Source organism: Molossus molossus, unplaced genomic scaffold (assembly GCF_014108415.1).
Source record: "Molossus molossus isolate mMolMol1 unplaced genomic scaffold, mMolMol1.p scaffold_m16_p_12, whole genome shotgun sequence".
Taxonomy (NCBI): Eukaryota; Metazoa; Chordata; class Mammalia; order Chiroptera; family Molossidae; genus Molossus; species Molossus molossus.
In genome coordinates this window covers 7941448-7964265 of record NW_023425347.1, presented here as the reverse complement: position 1 = coordinate 7964265, position 22818 = coordinate 7941448, and the positions used below count along the sequence as shown (strand labels likewise).

Here is a 22818-nt window from a genome sequence, read left to right as displayed (position 1 = left end):
CAGTCAGCTCTGCATGCAAGGACTTCACAGAGACCCTGAGATTTCTGTCTGACAACCAGAGATGGAAAGGCCTCATTCCATGACCGACTCAGTTACCTTAGGAGGTCTCAGAAGTCATCTAATGTTTCCTATAACTCAGCTGGTGGATTTTTATCCCAAAAGAACAGACCTAGTGCTGAGGAAGTTGATGTTGCTGTTGATATGTGTAAGAGACAAAATATCAGTAGCCCCACACAGATTAATCGAATTCCATTTAGAATAATACAGTTACCTCGGTAGACTGCAGTCAATTCTTTAGACTTGGGGCTCTAGAGTTTACTGCCCCAAGTCTAAAAAATCGGGTCACAGTTACAATTGCTACAGCTTCTTTAGCAACATCTGTGTTATATATAGTAATGTGTTAAGTAGTTAGGTTTGGGCCACATTAAGAAAACACAACCTTTAAACTTATATAAACATGCTAATGGGCATTTAAGTTTTCTTCTTGTAAAACTTTTTTCATGGTGAGCAAGTGGAGCTTTTGTAGTTTATTCCTGAAAGTCTTACAAAAGTGAAGATACTCGAGTCATTGGATCCAACATCATCTGTTACTCGTAGTATTTCTATACTCTTTAAAAGTTTTTGATATTTTTTAGCCATGGGGAAAGTATGTTTGAAAATCAAGTTAGTCCATTTTTACAAAGGGAAACATAAAAGTCAGGAAGACCTCAGGAGAGGGGCTATGCACAGACAGCGAAATGCCAGCCATCTGGCTTCTGCACAGACCTCAATCTGTGTACCTAAATATGGAAAAGAAAAAGTTCTGGAAACTCAAGTAGCATGGTACCCCTCAGCCACAGGAAAGATTTTCCTTCTCCTTTCTGTGTCCCAGCTAGTACTGATCCCCAAAAATTATTTAAATAAAAACTTCTAAATCCTTATGGTTAAGCAACATATTTCCCTTCAAACTGTAACTGATGAGGCTTGCAACCCTCCTGCCGCTGGATGGCAGGAAGGAGGTAGAAAAGGAGAGAAGTCAGGCGGGGCCGGGGGCGGGCTGTGGGCCGTGGAAGGGCACTCTTCCGAGGGGGCTGCCGCCCCGGGTCCCTCTGACGCGGTCCTGCTTCCTCTGAGCTCGAAGGCATCCTCAGTAGATGGGGACTTTCCCACCCTCACTGCTTTTTAAAAATATCTTAGTAGACTTATGTTGGAATAACTTTAGGTTTACAGAAAAGTTGCAAAGATAGTACAGAATTTCTAAGTTCCCCTGACTCAGTCTCCCCCTTATTAGCCTCTGATATACCAAGGTAACGTTGTCACAACTGAGAAACTGCCTTTGGGACCCTACTGTTAACCAAACTCAATCCAGCCTGTATTTGGGTGTCACTATTCTTCCTGTTAGTAACCTCTTCCTTCCCCAGGATCCCACCCAGGATGGCATTTAGTCATCCCATCTCCCCAGACCCCTCTGGTCTACGACAATTTCTCAGTCCTTCCTTGTTTTCATGGCCTTAATGATCTTAAAGAGCACTGGCCACCCATTCGATTGGTTAAGTCTTCTTTTTCTCTTATAGTTCCCAGTAGGGAATTATTCCCCAAGGACACTTCTGGCTAGGGGATGAGCCTGCACTGATCATTTAGGTGTGTGTCCTGCCCGGTTCCCAGGAGAGGCTTTGCAGAGGGAGGTGCTGTGTGCTGACAGTGCCCACAGCTCCCTGCACACCCCCGGGAAATCGGAGTGGCCAAGTGAGAGTCTGTGACCACATTTGGTATCCTGAGAGCCAGGCTCTGTCCTCTGGATTAAAGGGGAAAAAACAACAGCAAAGAATTCTCCCTGCTCATGATGCCTGACGGGCTGTCTTTGAGGCTGCCTGTCCGGGTCTTGCTGAGAGGTCACAGGCTGTTTTTCTCCCCAGAGCTGGAGAAAGAGTTGTCCCGGAGGCCCAAGAAGGTCTGTATCGTGAAGATGGTGGGAACCCGAAATCTATGGAAGAACATCGTGGTCCTGTGTGTGAACTCGTGAGTCACAGAGGCAAACATCTGAGGCTGAGGTCAGGGAGGGGCCGGAAAAGAGCTGCTAGGGTCCTCCTCCTCCCCAGCTGGACTTTGAACTATGGCCAAGCCAGGCCCTCTGGCCTGCCCAGGGCTCTGCTCTTGGCTGGTCCTGGCGAAGTGTTACAAGTCTGTCTTCCTAACCAGAGGTTGGAAGGTCACAGCCACTGGAAGATATGGACCCCGCCCCAGCCTCAAGGCTAGAGCCCCGGCAGCCACCCCCAGCCCCGCAGGACGCCTTGCGTGCTGCACACACACGTGACCTTTGCACTGTCAGAGAGTGTGGTCCTACCACTCCCCGTGGCTGTTTCTACTAAAGCAGCTCCATTTACTCAGTCCCCGATATTGGAGTTCCTGATTAAATTTGGGGGAGGATACAAAAGGTCCTACTGCCACCCTGGCCGGTTTGGCTCAGCGGTTGGAGCGTTGGCCTGCGGACCGAAGAATCACCAATTTGACTCCGGTCAAGGGCACATGCCTCAGTTGCAGTTCGATCCCTGGCCCTGGTTAGGGTCGTGCAGGAGATAACCAATCAATGCGACGCACTCATATCAGTGTTTCTCTCTCTCTCCCCCTCCTCCTATTCTATCTGAAAATCGGTGGAAAAATAGATTAAAACAAAACAAAAGGTCCTACTGCTAATGCCATGGAAGAACTCAGATCTTACACCCTGCTCTACAGATGAGGATACTAAGGCCCAGACAAAGGAATGACCGGCATGGCCCCCCGTTGGTTAGGGCCCAAGACCTCAGGCTTCAGCTTTCTGGCCCAGAATAGGCCCTGGGCATGGCCACCACACCACTGTCCAATCTCGGGCAGACACTGGCTAGACCGATAGGACCATTAAGAATAGAATGACGCCCTGGCCAGTTTGGCTCAGTGGTAAAGCATCAGCCCACGGACCAATGAGTCCCAGATTTGATTCCGGCCAAGGGCACGTACCTTGGTTGCGATTCATCCCCAGGCCTGCTTGGGTCGTGCGGGAGGCAACCAGTCAATGTGTCCTCTCTCTCTCTCCCACTCTATCTGAAGATAAATAGAAAAATAATCCTCAAGTGAGGATTAAAAAAAATAATTTTTTTTTTTTAAATACAGTGAGTTCTTCAAGTTGTATTTTGGAAAAAACACAAAATGTGACAAAGACAAGATGACATTTTAGTGATTCTTGTTGGGGGGTGTCTAGCTCTCTGGCTTTGTTATCTTAAAATTATCTTTGTGGTCAGAGGACTTCCTCCCCATCACAACAGACAGGCGGAAGACTTCCCTGAGCCCTCAGTAAGCCAGGAGGAAAAGGCAGTCATCTGGGACCCCAGGAGACGAGCTGAATCTCAGTTGCTAGGGGAGTGGGGTCCTCTACTGAGTAGTTCCCACGTGGAAATGTGTGTTGGGCAAAGGGCAGAATCTGCTGCAGGGGGCGGGTGTCAGTTGCAGTTGAGCCCGATGCCTCCTCAAGGTGTGATGAGAGCACACAGCGCAGCCGAGGGCAAGGGAGGTGTTATGGGATGGATGCTGAGCCCTGACATGATCAATGGGCTCCCCCAGCATGCGAGCATTTCACACACACAGCCCGGGGACAGTCCATGTGGCATGCGTCACTGCTGCTGCAGCCTCCCCGGGTGTGCACAGATGCGTATTTATTCCTGTTTCCCAGAGTGGACATGTGTCCACAGCAGATGGACACACTTTTCCTGACCCAGGCCAGTGGCGGGAAACAGAGGTAAATTAAGAACTGAAACAAAGTCTCTAAGATTATTTGGCCTGGCTTCCTGCTGGCTTCTTCTGGGTGCCTTTGACAAGTGGCAGAAAAGGGTTGAATAGGTCATTCTCTGGATGGATTCTCAAGATCCCAGCACCCCGAGTGCTGCAGGAGAGGCAGAGACAAGATGGGCAGGGAGTCTCCGAGGCGGTCACTTGCTGGCTGAGTCCCGAGTGCGAGCGCTGGGCCTGAGCCCGTGGGCCCGCCTGGGAGGGGGCTGGCCGTGGCTCCTGCGGACCGTGCTCCCCGGGAGGGCCGCCTCCCTGAAGCCTCCTCTCCCCGTGCCTCTCTCCTGCACAGTCACTGATGGTAGCAGCACACGTTTTGTTTTTTTAATCCTCGCCTGAGGATATTTTTTTTTCATTGATTTTCTTTTAGAGAGAATGGAAGGAAGGGAGGGAGGGGAAGAGGGAGAGAGAGAGAAACATCAATGTGAGAGAGATACATGGATTGGCTGCCTGCTGCATGCACCCCAACCAGGTCCAGGAATCAAATCTGCAACCCAGGTAGGTCCTCTTGACCAGGAATCAAATCCATGACCTTTTGGTGCCCAAGCCAATGTTCTAACCGCTGACCCACACTGGCCAGAGCAGTAGCAGCATGCTTTTGATTACATATGGAGTTGCTTATATATTTCCCGGTTGTTGTACACAGTGGCCTCCCAGGGTGTGCACGGTCCCTGTTTTTCTGCATGCCCGCGCGTACATGGCCTTCTCTGTGTTTCTCCCACAGGCTGACAGGGTACGGGATCCACCACTGCTTCGCAAGGAGCATGATGGGCCACGAGGTTAAGGTGCCGCTCCTAGAGAACTTCTACGCTGACTACTACACCATGGCCAGCATTGCCCTGGCATCCTGCCTGGCCATGTGTGTGGTGGTCAGGTTCCTGGGGCGCAGAGGAGGGCTGCTGCTCTTCATGATCCTCACCGCCCTGGCCTCCCTCCTGCAGCTTGGGCTCCTCAACCGTGAGTGGGGCTGGGGGAACGGGACCGCGGTGGGGCAGGGCTGGGTGGAGGGGGCTGGTGTACAACAGAGGGTGTTTGAAAGGGCTGGGTGAGACTTGAGAACAGTCTTCAGTGACCTGGTATTCCCAAATCAGCAGCATGGAAGGACTGCTCGAATTGAAATGTGCACGGTGACTGCCTGCCTACCCTCCCCCACCCAGCCCTGGGCTCCAACTCGGAGCCTTCCTGACTGCACCAGGGTGGGCATAGCTGCACTAGGAGCCAGGCCGTCTCTTTGTGATTCACCACTTGACAAAGAAAAACTGAGGACTTGTTTCTTTCCTGTGAAATTAAAGGGGAATACATTTCGACATTCTGGCATTGGGACACTGCTTTTCAGTGGATATCCCCAAGTTCATTAGCTTGTCTTTGGGCCAAAGAATTTCTCAGAAAATGTTTAAAATAATTTAAAGAAAACTATGGAATCCATGTAGTCCTCCAACTATACATAGGCAAGCTCAGAACAGCTCCTCATGAACGAACACCCACCTCCGCACATGGAAGAAACCGGTCCTCCCAGGGCAGGCTTGGACACTGCGGGACACACGCCACAAGGAGAGCGAACACAGGCTGGGGAGTGTGCTCCGGGACCCTCCAGTGCACCACTGAGCAGAGCTTCTAGTATTCCGGGTTCGCGTGATATGGCGAGGCACAAGTCAGCATCCAGAATGGAAGGAAGAGAAAGGAAAAACACAGCACCCTCAGCCTGGTTGTCCAAACTGGACTGCAGGATAGCTGATTTGCACCTCATGAGCCGTTGTTCTAACGGGCAAGTCCTCGTACGTTCTGCATCTCCCTGGAGGACTGGTCTTGGTTTCAGCTCTGACTGCCCAGGAACCGGATAAGTGCTGTCTGGTTCCCAACCACCCTCTCCCCGGTGGGGCCGGGCCGCAGAGCCCTTCCAGGGAGCCTCTGTGAGTGGACGTTCCAGTGGACGTGCAGGGCAGTGGCAGCCCTGGGGAGTGTCACAGAGCCCTTTCCCCTGAGCAGGAATGCCACAGGAACCTTGTGCCAGGACGGCTCTGAGGATCAGAGCTCAGGGCAGAGGGGAGCCGCCCAGTGCGGGTCTGCCCCACAGCACTGAGGCGCCCTGGAGCAGAGGCCAGCAGTGAACAGTTTTATACCTGATAACGCGAATGCTTAGGCCTGAGCGCAGGGAGCTGTGCTGCGGTCTCCGTCCTGAAGAGCCGTTTCTCCCCAGGACCTGAGGCCAGAGGGGCTTGTTTAGCAGAGTGCTAATTCCAGTGCCTTGGGACTGTCCCCTAAGGTCTTCTCTGTCTCTCTGGCACTGGCCCAGACCTGGAGGGGAATTCACTGAGACTCAAGTCTCATGGAAACACAGTGATCCCTTCATACCTCACGTGCTTTCTTTCTCCCTCTTTCCCACTTTCTTCATCCTCGTTCGTGTGGTGCCATCATCTCCATGGCCCAGTGATCGGAAAGTACAGCCAGCACCCAGATTCAGGTGAGCCCTGGACACTTGCGGGTACACACTATCATCTTTGTATTGCATCCAAATGGGCATTTTCATCAACACTCACACACCTGTGGTTTCCCTCTCCTCTGTTTCTCCTCCTCCCTTACCCTCCAAGAGTTGCAGCTGAAGTTGGCCGTAGGTTGGACACTATAAGCATACGTCTGTGTTCTCTACCCCCTCTGCCTCTAGAAAGAGCTGCTCGTTCTCCTGCTCGTGCCCAGCTTGCACCCATGCCCTCGCCTCTTCCCCTGGCACCAGCAGTCAGCACAGGCCCCCGCTGGCACCCACGCAGAGATGCGGTGTGTCTTAGGGACAGAACCTGGGCAAGATCAGAAAGCCTGAGAGTGTTGGAGGCCTGGCTGACCAAGCTGCCTGGGGAAGCTGCTGTCCCCCTTGTGAATGAGTCATGCATGCTCGCTGCTCCCCACCACCATGCACCTCAGTGCTGCTGGTCACACATGCCTGGCCTGACCTGAGCCATTGAGAGCCCTGAGGTCCCCATGCAGCTCTGCAGAGAACTAAGCTATGCTCCACATGTATGACCCCTGACAGCATGCTATTGTCCCATGCTAGGTGCCACCTTGGCATGAGGTCAGACTCTGGTGCCATTTGCAAGATGCTTGGGTTGGTTGAGCCCTTTGCCTCCAGGCCCATAAATTCTTCTGTCTGGGTTATTTGATCAAGCCTAAGACACCCTGTCCCGTGTACTGGACCGGGCAAACCCGAGGCCCAGGTAGCCGGGGCTCCCTGACTACAGAAACCCTTCTCTGGAGCCACCACAGAAGGCTGGCATAGAGTGGATGTTGCTGTGGCCCTGGAGAGACCACCAGCCTTCCTTCCTGCCAGGCTGGCTCCGGGCCTACGGGGTTCTGGCAGTCAGCGTGTGCTCCCGCATTCAGGACCCCCAGGGGACGTGCAGGAACCGGGTAAAGTCCACTGCCAAGAGGTCTGACCTCCTACCTCTGGGGTGCTCCTCCATCTCCGGACACACTGAGCATCCTGGTCTGCACCTCAAACCGAAGAGTGGGGAGGAGGGAAGACCCTTCAGGTGTTCCCAGGCCTCCCTCCTCTCCTCTCCTCCTGCTCTCTCCGCCCTGGCCTTACTAGCTTCCTTTTCCCTTCCCGTCTGCCCTTCCTCACCCTCCCTTTCTGATTGTCCTTCAGGTATGAGTGACAGTGTCAAGGACAAATTCTCCATTACATTTTCCATCGTGGGCATGTTTGCCTCCCACGCAGTGGGAAGCCTCAGTGTGTTCTTCTGTGCAGAGATCACCCCCACGGTCATAAGGTAAGTTGTGGGTGACGCGCTGCAGACGTGTTCTTAGGACCCAGGGAGGGCTGCCTGCTTAGCCAGGGTCCTGGCGGACTGCCCCATGTGCTTTGGCCTGCCCTGCCTCTGGGCAAGGGTGATGCCTGTGCTGAGCATATGAGTTTCAAGATGGGGTGCTGTACCCTGACCCCGAAGCAACTGAGCATCAGGTAAGAACTTGACCCTGGGCTCTGTCCAGGCAGTAGCCAGAGAAATGGGGAGCAGGGAATTTTTCAGGGTAAAGGAAACACAGCAGTGACTGGAAAAGGAGAGAAAGCAGCAGATTTATACCCACATTTCAGCTGAAATCAAATGTTGTCAACTTCTCTGTGAGACCTCAATAAAAATCTCTATTTCAAAATTAAAAGTGAACTAGAAGGGGCCTTATTATTTTAACTGGCCTGAGAGGTTGATGCCACTAGTCCAGAGACAGGCCTCAGAGAGAGAAAGCCCAGCAAGTTATATCACTGTTTTATTTAAGCAGTATTTATTCACAGACCCATGACGTGCTGGGCACTAGGCCCAGTGAGCAGGACAAGACGCAGCCCTGACAGAGTTGTGATTATTTCATCATTTTCTGAGAGGTGTTGTTAACTTGTGCTTTGCTCACTTTGGTTCATAAAGTGAGGTTTGGTCCTTTCTGGTGCTATCCCTGGGTAGTGTTGGGGGGTGGAGGTGGCTACACACCATATAATGTTTCTGAGATCACAGCATAATACAAGGGTTTGCCTTTATTTAAAAGGGCACCGCTTAACTGCAAAGTCTTAGGATTTCCTGGTAATTACTGTGTGTGACTTAGGGAAGAACTGATCTTGATTTACTTTGAACTTTGGGAATATTATTAGCATTTCCAACACATGCTTTTAAAAAATATAAACTGTGAATATGGGCAATTATTCAGCTGCGAGATAAAACCCAGAAGTCATCATGACGCGACACCTTTTCCACCCTTACTTTCCTAGTGGGGAAACAACTGGAGGCTGTAGGTTGGAGGTAGGATTTGTGCAGACTAATTATTTTAGCCCCAAGGGTACTGGGAAGGACTCTGGGAGGATGCAGGCAGGTTCATGGACTCTCCCTTCCCACATTTCCAGGAGTCATGCTGACAGTAAAATTTTCACATGACCTCATTTTGATTCATTCTCCTGGATTTTTACAATATATGCCAAGCCTGAAGGCTGCTGTACCTGTGGGATAAGATGCCAAGGAATTGTATATTTAAGAGAAGGGAAATTAAATGCCACGTAATTCCTCCAGTCCAAGCCTCTGTCTGAGCACAGTGAAGGGCGGAGCCTGAAGCTCACCCTCATTTGTAATGCTGGAAGTTGCAAAACGCCAGGCAGACAGCAGCTCCCCTCTTCCTTTACCTAGTTAAACTCCCTCCATTTACAGCAGATTCCAGCAGAGGATTCTTTCAGGAGAGCAGAAGTCGGGACTAAACCAGCAGCTTCCCGCCTCACAGCCTTTGTGTGATTACGGGTATTTCCCTAGGGGTGGCCACCCCTTCACTCTGGTAGTGGGTAGACCTCATTATTCAGTCAGGTTTTGCTTACGAAGCTAAACTGAAGGAAATTTGGTATCCTTTTCCTCTGTGATGCAAACCTGGAAAGATGATTTGGGGATAGAAAGTCAACAAATATGTTGTCAGATTGAGCTTGCCAAAATGACAAACTAGAAAAATCTTGGCCCTCGGTGATGTTTTTGTACTTGCAGAGAATGAAAGAAAACTCAGTCCCCACGGGTCTGGTCTCCTGGCCAGAATGGAAGACTCGGTGTTACTGAGGAACCCCTCTGACACCTTCCATCAGAAGGCTCTCCTTACACACTCAGGGACAGTTCCCACAGAGTCCCAGGACTGGGTCTCTCCCCACCCCACTTCATGCAGATAAGTCCTGGGTAAGCTGGGGGGGTTGGCTAGCAGCCTTTGGGCTTCATTTTTCTTAATACAGAACTAGCCTTCTTCTACAGCACTGTGCTAGAAACACCTCTTCTGAACAAGAATGGTAGTGCAGGTTAAGCTGCCAGGATCGCCCATCAGCAAATGGGAGGGTAAGAACCTTTCTACACAAACACTTGCAGAACTCCATTGTCCAAGAATGACAGCGACTCCCTGTGCTAATGAATCAGTTCCTACTGTTTCACGAGCTCCCATCCAAACTCCCCGCTCCCGAGAACACTTCCCTCTTGCGGACGCGTCCGTTCGTCCGTTACCGTGAGCTGAGGCAGCAGGTTCTTCTCAGGTTCACTTCTCGGTCTTGGGGGCGTGCTTTGCAGGCAGATTGGGAAGGACCCCATGTCTGGGGCACCTTTCCCCTGTGGCTTAGACAGAAGTGGCCAGGGTCCTGGTTGACCCAAAGGCAGTTGGTGGCTTTTTGCGGCAGTACATCTTTCTTATGCAGTGCCCACCTGGAAGCCGCAGGTGGGAGCCCTCAGGACTTCGCTGTCTCTTGTTCCCTCCCTCTCAACGGGGCAGGTAAGGGAGGTGGGCACTGGTGACAACAGCAAGCCCACCTCATGTTCCCACAGTTCTCACAGGTCCCCTCAGCCTCAGCCTTGGCTGTTGACCCCCTGCTGAGTCATCTGCTCCCTCCTGGAGTCTTTTCCAGCTCTGCTCCCCCTCAGGCCATCCCACCTCCTTCTAGAATTTTTTCTTGGAACTTGCCTTATCTGACACCTTTATCCTAACCAACTCCTCCTTGTCCCCACCTCAGGGCTAGAACCCAGAGCCTAAGGTCTTCTGCTCTCAAGTTGCCGCAAGAGCTAGCACCGAGGACAGAGGGCCTGTGTCGGATGTGACATGTGGATTCTGTTTAACTTCTTTTAAAATGCGTGTCTTAAAATATATGTACAGTATTTATAACAAATGCTTAGTGAGTGACCAAAAGCCAAGGAGATGAGGCTAAACCACAGGAAGAGAAACAACCGAAGTGCAGAGGCTGCGGCCTGGAGCCTAGATTTGGGTCCTCAGCCTGGAGCACAGGGCAGAGATGGGGCTGAGTGTGATCCCCACATGGCCCGGGCAAGTCCTTCCGCCAGCCTCCGTCTCTGCACCTCAGCATGAGACTACTCATGTCCACCTTGTGCGGTGGTGATGGGGGAGGAGAGAATATCTGTAAAGGGTCTGGCCTCGGTAAGTGAAAATTGATATTGACAGCTATCCCAAGACATCGACAAAACCTGTATGCCGAGGGATTGATATTGGGCCCCGAATCCATTTTTTATTCTCTTACCTGTCTACTGGTGATACTAGTCATAATAGTTATATTTATTCTTTGGGTTTTTCTATATACCCAAACTGTTTATAATTACTGAGCATGTATAATTGTCAATTTTTTAAAAAAGAAAATTGATATTATTAGTCCTACTTGATTATTTTGGGCAGTTATATTTATTTCTGTAAAAATCAACACAAATATTTGTTCATTCTTGACTTCACAGAAGTCTAGTAAAGACAAACTAAGTAATATAAAAGAGGAAGTGAAAGTGGGAGGTATGTTTCTGGGATTCACATGTTCAACAGAACAATTTGAAGATTCTAGAATTCTTAATTCATTTGCTACTTCCAATAATAATTTTCCCTGTATATGGATATTTCTATTCTTAAAGCAATTTAGATATTATTACTAGTAAAACACAGAGAGCCAGTGGAAATGAAAATCTGTGTGCTCCTAAAGCACAGCAAAGCAAAAGTTGCCCCTCCCCCATTCCATTATATTTAATTGAGGTTCTGACTGCTCTATTGAATATGGGCATATGCTGCCCTCTAGTGACAGCCTAGAGAAGAGCAGAAAATGCACGGAGCATTTGTGGGGTGAAAAATGAAACCATCACCCTAAAACCAAACATGTAATGATCCCATTCTCTAAACTATCGGAATTTCAAAAAGAAAACACAAAGCCAAAAATGACATACCAAATTCTGCCAAAACTGTTTCTAATCTTACTGAATAATTTTAAGGTATCTTTGATGGAAAACCAAGCAGAAAATTGCTTTCAGAGAAAAAATATATTAAGATATATTGCATATTATATATGCATGTGTACACATATGTGTATGTGTATATAGGTAATTTTCAATGATCCATGTAATCCTACCAAAAATCAAATATATTTCACTTCATTTAACATGATTTATTAACAAGGTATTATATGATCGAGTTCATTTGACATGATGGAGACTTCAGTCTGATGCTGAGCCCTGTTCCTTCAACTGTGAATCCATGCTCCTCTTTCCTCCTGGGTCTGTGTTCTCTACCTTCCTGCATATTAACCCACAGTGGTCTTTACCTGCCCTGAGCTGCTTGTCAGTGGCATTCACTCTTAGTGACAAGGTCAGGTGGAAACCCAGGAGGTTTCAGAGAAAATGATGTCTTACTGATATCAAAGGCCCTGATGAAACACATCCATTTTCCCTGGCATCCAATATGTCCCTTGCAATGTCCTGTGGCTTCCTGAAGTGGCCCAAACAATCAAACAGACTAAGGTGCTATTTTAGGAGTTCATATTATTCATCTTACAGATGAGTCACTCACATTGCTCTTTCGAGTGGTCGTCTATATTTAACAGTGCATTTGGGTGCACTGACCTTCCTACCTAGGAAGCCAGTGTAATCCATAAACATCCAATATTTATTAAACACAAACAATGTGTACCAGTTGATGTTCTAGGAAATAATCTTTGACCTTGAAGGGTTCATAAACTACTAAGAGGGTAAGCAGATGAACAGATACTAACAGAAAGGTTCAGAGTGTCTTTAAAAGGTTGTCTGGGACCCTCTGCCTGGGAAGGGGGTTAGTATCTGGGGGAGATTCCCCCCAAAAATTGCTGTTCCTCATTTATGTCCCGTGATGGCTCAGTCGCACAACGATGTGACTGTCCCTCTAGCACTTCCAGTCTCTCCCTTTGTGAGAGGCTTTCTATGCACAAACAGCACCGATGTCATATCGCAGCCTGAGTGAGAAGTGGCTATCTGTCCCTCTACGGCTAAAGGTCACTCTGTCACTCATTGATTAGTGTATTGGTTATCTATTGCTGTGTAACAAATTACCCCAAAACTTGGTGGCTTCAAACAACCTTTGCTTCTTGTCTCACCGTTTCTGTGGGCAGCAGGCCGCGCGCGCCTAGCTGCGCGCTCAGCTTCAGGGTCTCCCCCAAGCCATGGTCAGCTGGACTAACTTCCAAGCTCATTCAGTAACTGGCACGTGTCTTCGTCCGTCTGGGCTGCTCTGACAGAATACCACAGACTGGGGAGTTTGTAAACAACCAAGTTTTTTCTCGTAGTCCTTGAGGTGGGGAAGTCCAAGACCAGGGTGTCAGCAGACTTGGTGTCTGGGGAGGGCCTGCTTCCTGGTTCACAGACGGCGTCTCCTTGCTGCACCCTTACATGGGGGAAGGCAAAAGAGAGCTCTCTGGGGTCCCTTTTATAAGAGCACTAGTCCCATCCTGAGGGCTCCACCCTCATGACCCAGGCACCTCCCAAAGGCCCCGCCTCCAAATGTCATCACCATGGCGATTAGGGGTTCAGTGGAGGAACCTGGGGGGGACACAGACAGTCAGACCATAACAGCAGGACTCAGTTCCTCACCAGCGGCTGGACTGAGGGCCTTGGTTCCTGCTGGCTGGGTGCAGCGGCCGTGGTCCGGGAGGAGGGAGGCGTGTGCCCGAGGGAGCAGTGTGGGCAGGGAGCGCGGCTTCATTCCAGGTAAGGCCACGAGCAGGAGCAGAGGACTGTGGAACGGGAGGTGGGTGGGCACGAGGCAGCCTCAGGAGGCACTGCGCGGGGCTTGGGTGGGAGGAGGAGGAGGGCCCAATGCGGTCCAGCACCCTCGGCCAGCCTTTGGGCTCCTCCTTGCTTTCTCTTTTTAAATCCTCACCAGAGGATATGTTTCTGTTGATTTTAAGAGAGAGAGAGACATCAGTGTTAGAAATATCAATCAGTTGCCTCACATAGGCACTCCAACGGGGGATCGAACCCACAACCTTTCGGTGTATGGGACGACCCTCCAACCAACTGAGCCACCCAGCCAGGGCTGCTCCTTTTCTCTTAGCCTCAGTTCTTGAACTTCCTCTGCTCAGGCCCTGCCATCAGGTTCCTCTCCAGCCCTCACCAGACATCCCCACCCCTGAACCAACCCACTGATCTCCAGTCTCCCCTCCGCCTCCTGCTGTTTGTCACTTTAATATTGATGCAGCAGGAAAGAAGTTAGAAATGCATGTGCTCTGCTTTGTGGCGCCACCAGAGAGGGGAAGAGAACTCAGACAAGTGGAGGCATATCCAGCAGACCTGTGGGTGTCCTGTCCCCAGCTCCCTCACACTAGAGCTGCTGGCTATGCCGCTTTTCCCACCCAGTTCGCAGGCACTCACTGCAGCCACAGAGGTGATGCAGGCCGGTGGTGGAGCCCGAGTCACGACCCAGGCCCACCAGTCAGAACCTGTTCTCTTCACTGTTGTACCTCCCGCCTTTGTAGCAAGAAGAGTGTGTGGCAGCTCGCTCTGGCCTGGCCTGTGTATGTGGGTTAGCGCGAGGCTGGGCGGCCCTGACTGCTGACTGCCCCAGTCTTGATGCTCCTCTAGTTGAACAAACAGTAGTGACAAGCCATGTCTCCTTTGAGAAGCACACGAGACAGTTCTCGCCCCAGGGAACTGGCAGGGCCAGGCGTGAAGCACCCAGGCAGCTGAGCTGAGCCAGGGTGAGAGAACCTCATGGAGAGAGTGGAGAGCGAGGGACTCTGCGGCCAAGTGGAAGGAGAGAGTGGGCCTAAGGGCAGGGCCAGGGGGTAGGGGAGAGGTGGAACCCTGGGAGGAAGGAGGGAGCCATGGAAGGATTTGGAGCTAGTGAGTGCCAAGATCAGCTCTGTATTCTAGGCAGTCACTTTGTCAGCAGTGAGGAAAGAAAACCTGAGGGGATGGGAAGATCCTTGTGAGGGGAGTGTAACCCCAGTGGGCCTGAACTTGGTCACAGGTTGGGTGGGAAGCGGGTTGGGAAAGGGAAGAGTCAGGGACTCCCAGGCTCTGGCTTTATCCCTAGGGCAGTGCACCTGGTGAGACTGTCCTTGAAACCCAACCTGGGTCTCAGCTTGCTGGAGAACTGTTCCCACCCCTCCTCACCTCTGAATCACCCAGCGGAAAGGAAGTGAGGAAACCCTTCCCCACCGTGCCCGGGCCACACTCTCCGGTGGGTGGGCCGCTGGCTGCAGACATGCGAGGCCATGCCCGATTCAGAGAAAGAGAGGGGGGGAGAGACGTGTCTTTTCTTTTTTTGTTATGAAACATGACAGAGTGCGGGAGACCACCCACTGTCCCACTTGCCATTCTTATGGTCTGTTCCTTGAGAAAAAATGTTTGCAAGGCTGTGCTCCATCCTGTCTTTACCATAGAACTGTGTATGTCTGATTTAAGGTGGCCCTTAGGTACAGCTGTCCACCTGGGGAGCCCCAAGACACCATGCTCCCTGCCTGAGTGCCCCCCAGTCCTGTCTCCCTCCCGATCCAGGACTGGCCAGCGGGAGGACATGCTGTAGTGAGACAGCAGGTAGCGAAGGCAGGGTCTCTCTTTCCCTTGTTGCTGACAGGAAAGCCCCTGAGAAGGCCTGGAGAGGGAAGCCTGCTGCTCAGCCCCTGTGAGCAAAGCAGAGTGGAAACTCCCACCCAGGCGCAGGGGTGGAGGGAGAGGGGAGCCTGGACAGTCTCCGAGTTCTCAGGAAGAAAAGATGAGGCCTGGGTGACCGCACTTCTAGTCTAGAAGTTTGGGGATTTGTATCAACAGGAGGCCCCAGCCCCCACAGGTGGAATGGTTGAGGGGTTTCCCTAACAGCTTTATTGAGGTATAATTCACATACCATAGCATCCGCCCACTTGTAGCACATAAGACCATGTGTGTCAGCGCAGCCCACAACCCGGTTATAAACACTCCGCCAGCTCCGCAAGTCCCCGCACGGCCTCTGCAGCCTCCCTTCCCACTTCCAGCGCCAGGCACCCACTCGTCTGCTCCGTCCCTATCGACTGGCCTTCTTTTGGACATTTCATATCAGTGGAATCATGCAGTCACTTAGCATGTTTTGTGAATACTATTCTACTGTATATGATGGACCACATTTTGTTCCTCCAGTCACCAGCTGATGGACATTTGAAAAGTCCAATTTTTGGCTGTTAATGAAGAATGCCACAATGAGCATTCATGATAAGTTTTTGTGTGGACGTAGGTTTTCATGTTTCATAGTAGAATTGCTGGATCATAAAAGTTTATATTTACCTTTTTAAGAAACTGCCAAGTTTTCCCACGGTGGCTACACCATTTTTATTTCCTACCAGCAATATGAGTGTTCTAGTTTCTCTGCATCTACACCAACACTTGTTATTGTCTTTTTTATTATCGCCATCCTAGGGGTGTGAAATAGTATCTCATTGTGGTTGTGATATGCATGTCTCTAATGACTAATGATGTACGTGTTCTTGTGTGCTAATTGGATATTTTCTAGTTTCTCTGGATAAATGCCTATTCAAATCTTTGGCCCATTTTTTTAAATTGGGTTCTCTTCTTACTGAGAGCTCTTTATATGTTCTGGACACAAGTCCTTTGTTACATAGGCTTTGTAAACATTTTCTCCCAGTGTATGGTCTATCTTTTCATTTTCTTAAGAGTATCTTTTGGAGGGCAGACTTTTTCATTTTTATAAAGTCCAAATGACCACTTTTTTCTCTTATGTATCCTGCTTTTGATGTCGTGTGTAAGACTACCTAACCTAAAGAAATATATTTACCCTTTCTTCTATAAGTGTTATAGAGTCACCCCTCGCCACTTCGCGCTTCGACGTTGGCATCTTTATTTGAAAAAGCGCCAGAGTGAAGCCACCAACGTCAAAGCATGAAGTGGCAAGAGGTGACTGTATATAAAGAAAGAATCCCACTTCAGGGAAATTCATTTATCACGGTAGAGTCTGGAACCAATTAACCGCGATAAATGAGGGCCAACTGTAGTTTTAGCTCTTACATTTAGGGTTTTGATCCACTTGTAGTTAATTTTTGTGTATGATGCGAAGCAAAGGTCCAACTTCATTCATCTGCACAAGGATATCCAGTTGTCCCCAGACTGCTTGTTGAAAAGACTATCTATCTGTTCCCCGCCAAATTTGCCTTTGTCAAAATCAGTTGACCATAAATGTAAGGGTTTGTTTCTGAATGGTCTTTTCTGTCCCTTGATCTGTCAGTATACCAGTCCCATGATGCCTAGTTACCATAGCTTTACAGTAAGTTTTGAAATTGGAAAAGTTAGCCCTTGATTTGGTTATTTTTTTAATTGCATTAGCTGTTTTGAGTACTTTACATTTTCATATAAATTTTAAGATCAACTTATCATTTTCTGCAAAACTAACTGTGTTGGATCAATTCAGAAAGAATTGCCATCTTAATATTCAGTCTTCCAATCCAGGAACAGGGAATGTCTCTCCATTTATTTTTATCTTTTTAATTTTTCTCAGCAACATTTATAGCTTTCAGCATACAAGTCTTGCATTTCCTTTGTTATTTATTTCTTAGTATTTTACTCTTGGTGTTATTGTGAATTTTCTTAATTTCATCTTCAACTTGTTGATTGCTAGCATGTAGACACAGCTGACTTTTGTATGTTGATCTTGTATCCTGTATCCTTGAAGGACAGTATTTTTGTGAGTCAGAGGCACCTACAATGTCACCAAGGGAATCATAGGCTCCTCAGGAGCTAGGAGCCCCCCCCCCCCCTGTATCCTACACACTGCAGGGGCCTCCCCATTAGTCCCTCTTTGCCTAATAAGCACATCTAAGAATAAAGGTCACTTCACTAAAGGGCAGTACCTAACTCTTGAGCAGCTCCATTTGCAAGTTATTTAAACCAACTGAAATCCGCATCCCTGTACCTTCTGCCTACTGGTCTGGATCTGCTCTCTGAGGCGAGGCAGTCGTCTGCACGTCCCCTTCCTTGAGACAAGACTTCCTGGCCTGGCCCCTTCACTATGGCCCCAGGGCTGAGACCAGCCAGCCCTCTCTGGCCAGTACAGTGAAGGCACAGTAGGACAGCAGGACCATTACCTTCTGTCACCTGAACATCATGGTCCTCTTTACTGCAGCCCAGCACTGCACTGCTTTCTCGGTGTCCACATAACACCTGCTCCCCAAAATATACCTTTTTGTCAAAATAGACATTAGTTAGAGGTATAACTTTTTTTTCCGATGTTGTGTATCTATGATGCCTTTTGGGACATTTGGTAGGTTCTCCTGTGGCAGAGGAGTGAAGGCAAGTGGCTGGGCTTTAGGCATGCACTCAGTACCACCCGAGCTCGGCACTGCAGGAATTTCTCTTTCAGTCCGTGGCTGCTGGGACCACCTTTCCCAGAGATCGGACATTCCCATTGATGGTGTGCAGAATGGTGTTAGGAAATACATGGGACACGATAGTAAAAAACATCACAGTGAGAAAATTATTGCTTTTAAAGTATCTTCAAATCTCTGTGACTGTGGCCAAGAGAAAGTCTGCTGGTGTTGGTGTCTTTAGCACTTTCTTTTACCCCTGGTAATCCAACCCTCCCGCCCCACCTACTACTTTTCTAAATGAAGAGCAAGCCATGGGAAAATAGCATCATTTAATACTTTTTCACTTTAGGTATATAATTTATGGCAAAGTGATCCTGATTTCCACTTAGTCATATTATAAAGTTGTCTTTCAAAGTAAATGAGGAAAAAATATTACGTGACCTAGAGGTGGTGAACAGGTGGCCCAGGTGAAAGCGGTTTGGAGTATCCCGTATGTGAGATGCGCTGGTGTGGGGCCACAGCCTGGTGCCCACGCCCAAGCCAGGCTTCTGGGTCTGCGGTGAACTTGCCAGGTCCGCACTCTGGAAGCCACTGTGCCCTGTGCGCCGGGGTGTGGCCGCGGACACTGACCTTGTGTGCCCGGCCTTCCTGCAGGTGCGGCGGGCTGGGGCTGGTGCTGGCCAGCGCGGGCTTCGGCATGCTGACGGCGCCCATCATCGAGCTGCACAACCAGAAAGGCTACTTCCTGCACCACATCATCTTCGCCTGCTGCACGCTCATCTGCATCATCTGCATCCTCCTGCTGCCCGAGAGCCGGAACCAGAGCCTGCCGGAGAGCCTGTCCAACGGGGAGCACTACACGCGGCAGCCTCTCCTACCGCACAAGAAGGGCGAGCAGCCGCTGCTGCTCACCAATGCCGAGCTCAAGGACTACTCGGGCCTCCACGACGCAGCGGCCACTGCGGGGGACGCGCTGCCCGACGGCGCCACCGCCAACGGCCTGAGGTCCTGCGGCTCTGCGCACAGCCTGCCCTGAGGGGCGCCTGGGGCCCCGGGGTGGGGGTGGCTTGCGCGCAGGTTTACCCACGGAACCCAACACGTGGCTGCGGGGCAAACACGGCTGGAACCCCACTGGAGTGCGGGCCTTCCGCTGGTGGGGTAATTCTCTCCAAAACTCTTAAGGATCGTGTGTGAGGAGCAGACTTTTTGGAAATAAGACTTTCTTTTCTGCCATTAAATATTTGTATTTATTTTGGTCATTTTTACGAGAAGCACTTTATTCCCTTTCCTCTCACTGATCTAGAAATAGAACCACCTCCTTCGAAAGAGGGACCCAGTCGCCCCAGAGCAGTGGCCAGTCTCCCCGCGGGCTGCCCTGTGCCCACCGCCCTCCAGCGGCCAGACGCCCCCGCCGCAGGAGCCCCGGAGCTGCCTGCCCCGTGCGGACCCCACCGCGGCAGTTCCCCGACTGCGGGTTAGACGCTGAAATGTAAATGATTAGGTGTTTACCAGAGAGTCTGTGATGGTTTGTAAAGTTTTGTTCTGTTTGTGAGGTCAGAGCTTCTGTTCCATGTTTTGGGGGAAAGTAGCTCGCGAATATCATTAAAACCAGCTTAGTTTTTTCTTCGAGATCATCCTTTTGTACTTGATGCTGGAAACTCTTTGGGGGAAAAGCTTAAACATTTCATCACAAATCTTAAATAATTAGTGGTAATGTCGCCAGTTTTCTGACACTAGTTTGCCTAGTTCATTTCACGACTAGCAAATGTGTTGAGGTCTGGGACATGCTGGCATTAATACTCCTTCTCAGACTCAGCTCCAGCAGAAAAGTTCCCTCTTCCACTGTCAGCTTTTCCCCAGCACTACTTGAAATCATGGCTACTTTCTGAACTGAAACCAAAAGGACAAGAACCGAAATAGAGGATGAAGGCAAACTCATAGGACCAGGGGCGCTCTCCCAAACATGGCCCGTCGCGCACATCTGGAGCACACACCACATAGCAATCACCAGCTTGGATGACTCAGCTCCCACTGACTCCACACAGACTGCAAAGCCCATGGGAGCCGGTCCCCCTCATGCCTGCCTTTGCCTGCTGCCTGCTTTCTGCCACTTCCGTCAGCACAGAGGTGGAGCTTAGGGCAAGGAATGGGATGCACACAGGTTAGTCCAAATGACCTCCTGCCTCTTAAAGTATCAAAACCAATTGAGAGAAAGCAATAACTCACCAAAGTTCAGTTCCCACCCCAAAGTTCAACTCCCATCCCCAATATCCAAGGGTTGTCATAGTGTTCATTTGTCCCAGACAATGAAGGCTGCTTCTTCCATCTCAGGTCAGGCTTTCTCCGCTTGTCTAAGGGGTGTTTCAGAGGAAGCTTGGAGGGTTTCCTCAAGGATACCCAGGGGGCCACTAAGAAATAAGCTTCATTGGCGCAGGCAGATGCCCCTTCTAGCAACATAGGCACCAGATTTTTCACCTGTGTCCTTTCTAGAATTTTCCACACCACCACCTACTTTGTGACATGAGTCTTTGCCAAGGGCTGTGTTTTCCCAAGGAAATCAGTCTCGGGTCTGTGAATTAGGTGACCTCCAACTGACAGCTGCTAGAACTCAAAGGGCCAGAAAAGGGGTTGACCTAACTTCCCTTTCTCCCCTTCTAACTTTAACCTGGACTGTTTCTTACTGTCTCTACCCACCATTCTCTTCCAAAGCTGGTAGACATCAACAGGAACCTGCTGACTTGATAAAAACACGGTGAGGAGGTAAACAAGCATGTGCAATGCCAGTGAGTAAACCGTACTTTTTCTGTCAAAGCAACAGGGCCTGGGGTCTCCAGCCTCATCCAAGGGCCACTGCCTAGGAAGGAAGGAGCCCAGCTCATCCTCGCCTTCCCTCACCTCTTTTAAGTCACTTTTGTTCCATGTTTCAATGTTAGTCCACATCCACCTCACCTTAAAAAGGCCTTTCTTTACAAATGTGCAGCCTTTGCGTGCCAAACTTGTTGAAATACCTTTTGCCTTTTTTAGAGTACTTGCTACAAAGCCACCTGGCAGCAAGACCCATTAAGTCCAGGACATGACATATGCAGTAGCCAAGCCACTGGGCAGTTGCGGAAGGTGGGAAAGAAACCAGTGAGGTCCTGGAGCCGCACCTGGCCAGGTGAATGTCTGCATCCATCACCCCAGCACTAGGACACCTTTCAGTCCCTTTCCTACAGAAGGCCTTGTGAGTACTCACTCACTGATCACAGAGACCTTCTTTAAAACGTATTAAAGCTGTAGAGTGTTGCCGATAATCTCTAGGAAGGCGGAGGGAAGGCAGAGCACTTACAAATTCCTGTTCCAAGGTCTCTGATCTCCACCTTAAATGACAATAAAAACGCTGGTCCAACAGAAACAGTCAGCACTGTCACTTCAGCAATCAGGACTAACTCATGGATGACTAGAAGAGAAGCTAGCTGTGAGGACTGGGCTCTTGGGATCAAGGTCTACTAGCCAATAAGCAGCAGGTGATGTCTCTGGGCAAAGGTCCCACAGCTCTTCCCTCCCCGCAGCCTCAGGATTAGGCTGAGCTCCTCTGTTGCTGGTTTAACTTAAGGATATCTGAAGCTCTTGGGGAACACCTTTATGAAATGTAGCCAAAGCAGAAAAGCTTCCCTGTGGGCTGAGCCCCGTGAAATCCCACACCACGTGGGCAAGGTGGCAAGGGCCCACCTGAGCCTGATGCACATCCGGTCCCACCTTGCTCTGCAGGGCTAGGTGTGCAGCCACCAGCTCCCTGGCACCTGTTGGTCGTGCTGAGACTCCTCAGTCCTGCTTCCTTCGTGGTCAGTAGGGAACCAGTTCTCAGGCACCTGACATTTCAAGTCGGCCTCCCACCACCTCCCACCCTGGCCTGGGGAGACAGCTCTAGGTACGTGCTGAGCCACTCTCCTCCCCCAGCCACTCCTGCTTCCCACTATTCTATCAGGGAGCTATGATCCCCTTTCCATAAAAGTTATGCACAAATGTGAACACCTGAGGCAGGCTGGACAGCTCTTCATTTTGTTCTTTTCCAGAAGTCAATAATAACTCATATCAAATACCTTAAGTACTAGCACCCAAGACAAATAAGGAAAAGTTTTAAATATTTTATTTTCTAAAACAGTGTAATTACTTGCAACTAGAGGAAAGGGGCTGGTAAGTTGTTTTGGCCACAGAACAGAAAGCAAAAATAAACCTCGTAAAGGAAGTACTGCACTCAAACAATATCACTTCCTAGAGCCAAACAAGAAATGACTGAAGTGCCATTAAATGAATTGTGACCATCGCACCGCCCAGCCCCTAGGTGGCGCACGTGCTGGGGAAGGCCCACACTTCACTTACTTTCAAAGGACACCTGGCTTTGCTGTAGGTGTTTTGGAAAAGCAGCACAGTGTGTTCTGTCCAGTGGGATACTACCCCCTGTCCTTTCTGCCACCCCCACATTTGAGGTTCCTAGTCAGAACGTGTTATTGCACATGTCCACCGGGCTCACTCTGGAGGTGCTCACTCATAGCACAAGCCTAAATCGAGTTCTGAACTGTGTCATTTAAAGCTAAATGTCTGCATGATGTCACATCCATTGTACCTTTGGGGAAAATTTGTATGTAAATGTACAGAAATAAAAATGTTGCCCCATTAACAAATTTCCTCTGGAATGTCTTCCCTACCTCATCTGATGGTATCCAATGAAGGGCATTTCACGACCATTGACTACAAGTAATAAAAACTCTGTATTCAGATCTTGCTGCGTCCCTGTTTTAGCGCCTCTGTAAAACGAGTCTTCACTCGGCCTGGGAAGGGTGGGTGGCCCTCATCTGCTTGCAGAGTCCTAGTCTTAAAAGCAGGCAGAGGTAGAGATAGGATTAAACACAAAACTGTTTACTTATGGCTGGTTTAGACCACCTGAGAAATGGGGGCCATCAGTAAGTAAATTTAAG

At 49.8% G+C, this 22818-nt stretch overlaps 1 protein-coding gene across 15 annotated transcripts in view; it reads left to right on the top strand.

Moving 5' to 3' along the window:
* SLC22A23 (solute carrier family 22 member 23) overlaps nucleotides 1-22577 on the top strand; it is a 180330-nt gene extending 157753 nt beyond the window's left edge. For 11 of the 15 annotated variants that reach the window (XM_036255894.1, XM_036255898.1, XM_036255896.1 and 8 more), the window contains exons 6-11: nucleotides 1896-1998; nucleotides 4520-4752; nucleotides 6224-6256; nucleotides 7433-7556; nucleotides 18515-18865; nucleotides 19164-22568. In XM_036255894.1, coding sequence (XP_036111787.1) covers nucleotides 1896-1998; nucleotides 4520-4752; nucleotides 6224-6256; nucleotides 7433-7556; nucleotides 18515-18865; nucleotides 19164-19353 — 1034 coding nt within the window. In that variant the 3' untranslated portion in view covers nucleotides 19354-22568. Of the gene's footprint in view, nucleotides 1-1895; nucleotides 1999-4519; nucleotides 4753-6223; nucleotides 6258-7432; nucleotides 7557-9526; nucleotides 9600-18514; nucleotides 18866-19163 lie in introns of those variants that run through there. The other 4 variants (XM_036255903.1, XM_036255891.1, XM_036255893.1 and 1 more) reach the window with 4 other exon arrangements.
* The last annotated feature ends 241 nt before the right edge of the window (nucleotides 22578-22818 follow it).